The sequence below is a fragment of the Puccinia triticina genome, chromosome 7A, assembly GCF_026914185.1.
Source record: "Puccinia triticina chromosome 7A, complete sequence".
Lineage (NCBI taxonomy): Eukaryota > Fungi > Basidiomycota > Pucciniomycetes > Pucciniales > Pucciniaceae > Puccinia > Puccinia triticina.
In genome coordinates this window covers 175,474-180,216 of record NC_070564.1, presented here as the reverse complement: position 1 = coordinate 180,216, position 4,743 = coordinate 175,474, and the positions used below count along the sequence as shown (strand labels likewise).

At 48.0% G+C, this 4,743-nt stretch overlaps 2 protein-coding genes across 2 annotated transcripts; one reads left to right on the top strand and one right to left on the bottom strand.

The window, feature by feature from the left end:
• Positions 1–493: 493 nt before the first annotated feature.
• Positions 494–1,870, top strand: PtA15_7A26 (uncharacterized protein; the record flags this gene model as incomplete). The annotated part of the gene is made up of 1 exon (XM_053170859.1): positions 494–1,870. One exon carries the CDS (start codon positions 494–496, stop codon positions 1,868–1,870), a length of 1,377 nt encoding a protein of 458 aa, XP_053021855.1.
• A 259-nt stretch (positions 1,871–2,129) lies between these two features.
• Positions 2,130–2,796, bottom strand: PtA15_7A25 (uncharacterized protein; the record flags this gene model as incomplete). Its single annotated transcript, XM_053170848.1, has 2 exons — positions 2,130–2,477; positions 2,578–2,796. The coding sequence occupies 2 exons, from the start codon at positions 2,794–2,796 to the stop codon at positions 2,130–2,132; spliced, it is 567 nt and encodes a 188-aa protein (XP_053021854.1).
• Positions 2,797–4,743: the final 1,947 nt, after the last annotated feature.

Here is a 4,743-nt window from a genome sequence, read left to right as displayed (position 1 = left end):
TTGGCCCGCTGGCCATCTGGCCCAACAAGGCGCTGCTGGACAGCCCGTGTCCGTCTCATTGCGGACACGGGTTTGGGCCGGACAGCAAAATCTGATGTTTTGGCCCGGCCCGGCCTGTCCAATTAAGTTGCGGGCTGAGGCGGGCTAGCCCGTGGGCGGCCCGAGCCCGCCCGATTGTCAACCCAGTGACAGGTGGTTGATCGGAGTCGCCTCGGGTATTGTTCGGGTGGTGCGATGGCCAGCTCGGATATCCCAGCCGACAAAAAAATCGACCAACTTCGTGGTCGGAATCAAGGCAAGGATAAGACATACGTAATACGAACTGCTGGTCAGCATCCTTCTCCTCTGGCTCTGTGCAGTCTCTACCCATTGAAACTGATGACTGAACAAACAAGAACATCCGATACAGATTTCCTGCTTTTATCCGACATATTCCACGTCTGAAGCTGGAACCACTCAGCGATAATTTCATCAAGTTTTATCTACAGTAGTCATGAACATCCTCAGGATCAAAGCAATGTCATCTCGAACGTCGTCGAAGTTTTCGATATGGGTTTTCATCCTCGCAGTCCCGATTTTTCAAGTAACATGCTCACCGGGAGATTATTCGCCGGGTTATCAACGATGTGTGAATTACTGCAATTTCGAAAACTGTTATACGGTCGATAACGAGCCCAAAGAACTACCCTTCACTCTCAAGTTATTCCATTGGACCTGTACGGATAATTGTGCTTATCAATGTATGCATGATCTCACCCAAAAAGTTCTCAAGCTACCAAGAGCAGTCCCCCAACCCGGCCAAACCTTTGAAGGCTGGTGGGATGAGCCAGATTGGGAGCCCGGGACCGAATTAGAAGGATTACCCCCTGGAAGGATTGTCCAATTCCATGGCAAATGGCCATTCAAGCGGTGGTACGGTATTCAGGAACCTCTCTCAGCGCTCTTCAGTCTTCTGAACTTTATGGCATACGCCGTTTCGTACCGGACAATGAAGCGACTCATCCCTCTCGGATGGCCCCTACGCGCTCACTATCTCGGCGTGGCTATCGTTGGCATGAATGCCTGGATCTGGAGCATTCTCTTCCACTGTCGAGACAAACCATGGACCGAACGTTTGGACTACTTTAGCGCGGCCGCCTATTCACTCTACGGACTCTATGTATCTAGCGTCAGGATCTTCAGATTGTACCCGACCCAGGCTCGTCATTATATCCCACTCGATCAACGGCTGTACATCGGTAGTCAGCTCAAGTTAATCATGAGTGCGATGTTTTTGGTTCACATCGCATTTCTCAGCTTTGGCGAACGGTTTAATTACAAATACAACATGGCTGTCAATGTTATCGTCGGAGTCTTGACGATCTTACTCTGGTTAAGTTGGACGGCATCTCATTCTCATCGACCTCCGAAGGAACTTGGGAAGCTGCACGAGGACGACGATGACCTGGTGTCTTCGCCCACCCAGTCTGAGCAGTCGGAGTCTCCCCCAACATCACCATCTCGATCAAAAGGTTTCTTCTCATCTAGTTGGATCTCTCTCCTATATGAGTCAATTCCAGCCGTAACAGAAACAGGGATCAAGCCGCCTTACGTTTCTAAACCGATCGTCCCACTAGTCTGTCTGATCGGTGCTGGATCACTAGAGTTACTCGACTTCCCACCTGTCTGGAATATGAGCTTGGATGCCCATGCTCTCTGGCATCTTGCTACGACCCCTCTAGGTTGGATTTGGTGCGTCGGATTTCTTGCTCAGGATGCTCAATGGGAGTCTCAATTTGTCGAAGGAATCAATCAACCTGGACCCGACTTGAAAGAAACCGGGGCCACGTCTAGAGCATCACCATTAAAATCCTCTCCCACCCGCAACTAGATCTTCTCGTCTCCAGCCTAAGGGCCAACATCACTCCGTATCCCCAGAAGATATATCTCCACGTGTTCACGCCACCTTTTATATCACCACCAACCCCTTGTGCATTCATTTAAACATATTCCTACTTAGTAGTCACACGACTTTCCGCTGTTGTCTGTTTGGACATTTTGGTCTCCTCCCTGCTCGACCCCTTGCACCTATTTTTCCTTCCAGGGTTCAAAAGTATACAGATAGATTTATATATTTATGTATAACTCTTTCATGGATGTTGGTTGTCATTTTTCCATTGTTCAATCCAGGCCAAGATTCGATGGATATTAGAGTCGATAGCATCAATGGATTCACTTTCTAATTCGATCACAATTTCTTCATCATAATTCTCTCTGGCCTCCTCGATACATTCACCCATGATCTCAGCTTCGTTATTCTCTTGGATCTTCCTTAAAGAATAGTTTCGTTTCTCCAATCGATCCCAAAGTATAGTATGTGTTGTTCGTAAAACGATCACCAAATCGATCCACCTTTCCGGGAAGATTTCTGACGAATGCCAATCCAATATGATCCCACCTTCCGATGAAGACATCAGCGGTTCCAATTCGTCTAAGAGCTGGATAGTAGTCAACATCAACAAAACGCTTGATTAGATTTTTCACTGGAAGAGATCAACTTTGTTTGTTAGAAAGGTGGCAAGAGACAAACCAACTAACTTTCTCATCGTCCACCAACCAACTCTGCCATTCATCGTCCCATCCTTCGTGGCAACCATGTTCTTTCACAAAATCGCCGATGTTGATCGCCTTAAGGGAGCCGTTAGATTCCAGTGCCAGCATTTCCGCATGGGTAGTCTTTCCGGTCCCGGGAGTGCCGGTGATCAGGATATTCGGGTTTCTCCGTCGACACGAACCTTCATCGTCTGAGCCCGTCATCGGTTATTCGTCGTAAGGTCCTATTCAAAATTTGCACTGGGTGGCTGGCTTGTGTTTCTTGCGGGAGCGCAGCGGGAGGTGGGGAAAGTCCAAGGAGCTAGGGTCAGTAGATGTCCCGGCTGCGCCGCGCGAGAGGGGAGCAAGGCGCAGTCAGGAAGACCCGCAGTGAAAACCATCCGGGGCGGCGCGCTCTGGCTAAATGCTGCGGAGGGCGCGGTCAACCTACTTGATCAAGATCAACCGGTACCGGCAGGCAGAGTGAGAAGCACACGAACGACCCCGCCAACCTTTCCAAACCGCCGCTCGCCAATTGTAGGAGTTTAGGTTCGCCCCACCCGCCCCTCAGACCTTGGGTTTGCGGTGCAACCTAGGGTAAAGAAGAATATGCCATCATTGAGGTGGCAGTCTTGAATACTTTCTAAATTCCCTGACAAACCTCTTTTCCAAATGGCCCAGGGCCCTAAGGCACCAAAAAGAAGAGAGGGGGAATGAAAGGAAAAGTCAGACTCTTCGACTTTCCTCAATCCCATACTTGGATGACTTGGGGAGGAGAAGAAACTCCCGGGCCATCCTAAAAAACTAAAACATTGTTGAAAAAGTTAAAACAAAACAAGATCCAAGAAGCAGAGCTTCTATGAGATTTACTCATAATCTACACCTGGTTCGGTCACACAACCCTACGCTAGGGTTGTCGGCGCTACCTTTTTGTAAGGTGCGGGCATAGGAGCGCCTGCCAAGCGGCCAAAGCATGGCGCCTTTGGCTGGGAGCGCCCCGGCAGGGCATAGCACATCCAATTGAATTGATTTGAGTATTCTTATTCAAATCCGATTCGAGTCGAATAATGCCTGGGCAAATTTAAGCTCAAATATTTGAAAAAATTCAAATAATGGCTCAAAGGGGCGCGTAGAGGGCCAATACAAGCTTCTCTGGGGCCCAGAGGCCCCAGATGAGTTTGCACAGGCCCTCTACCAGCCCCTTTGGTGCAACACAAAAAAAAATCTGCCTCTGGCACTTTGAAAAGTGCGTCTGGCACTACAAAAAGTGCGTCTGCCACTATGAAAAGTGCGTCTGCCACTATGAAAAGTGTGTCCACCACTTTGAAAAGTGTGTCCACCACTTTGAAAAGTGCGTCTGCCACTTTGAAAAGTGTGTCTGCCACTTTGAAAAGTGTGTCTGCCACTTTGAAAAGTGCGTCTGCCACTTTGAAAAGTGTGTCTGTCACTTTGAAAAGTGCGTCTGCCACTTTGAAAAGTACGTCTGCCACTATGAAAAGTGTGTCTGCCACTATGAAAAGTGTGTCCGCCACTATCAAAAGTGCATCTGGCACTCTGAATAGTGTGTCTGCCATTATGAGATATGCCTCCGGCAATATTATAAGCACCTTTGGCACCATGATATTTTTGACAGATGACCCCCTCAAAATTATATGTCCCAGAAATGGGCCAAAATATGTCAAAAACACAAAAAATGTGTTGTTTTGGTGTTTTTAATGTATTTTGGAAGTTTTTCCATTGAATATCTCCAAATACTCAAAAACTTGACAAATCAGTATTCAACCCAAAAAACGCGCTGAATACGACCGTGCTATGCCCTGCGCCCCGGCGAGCTCGGCACCGCAAGTTCTCTGGTGTCACAGATGGAGAACTTCCCTTCAAATCTGCATTCCCTGCAGAAGTTGATTTACAGCCCCAAAACTTTATCTTTTTAGGGGGAAATGCCATATGCTACAGGTCTGTTCCTACAATGGATGACTTCCCATAACATCTGGGACCCTTGCAGTTGCATAATCCCCAAAAGTCTAGATTTTTTCAGGGAAATGGAGGACTTCCTGTCAATCCAGAAAGTCAGATCTGAACCAACAGATTTCAGATTTTGCAGGGAAATCTAGGTCCCCAAAGATCCCTGAAGTGATTCAGAGTTCCAGCTAACCCTAGCTCTAGCCCACT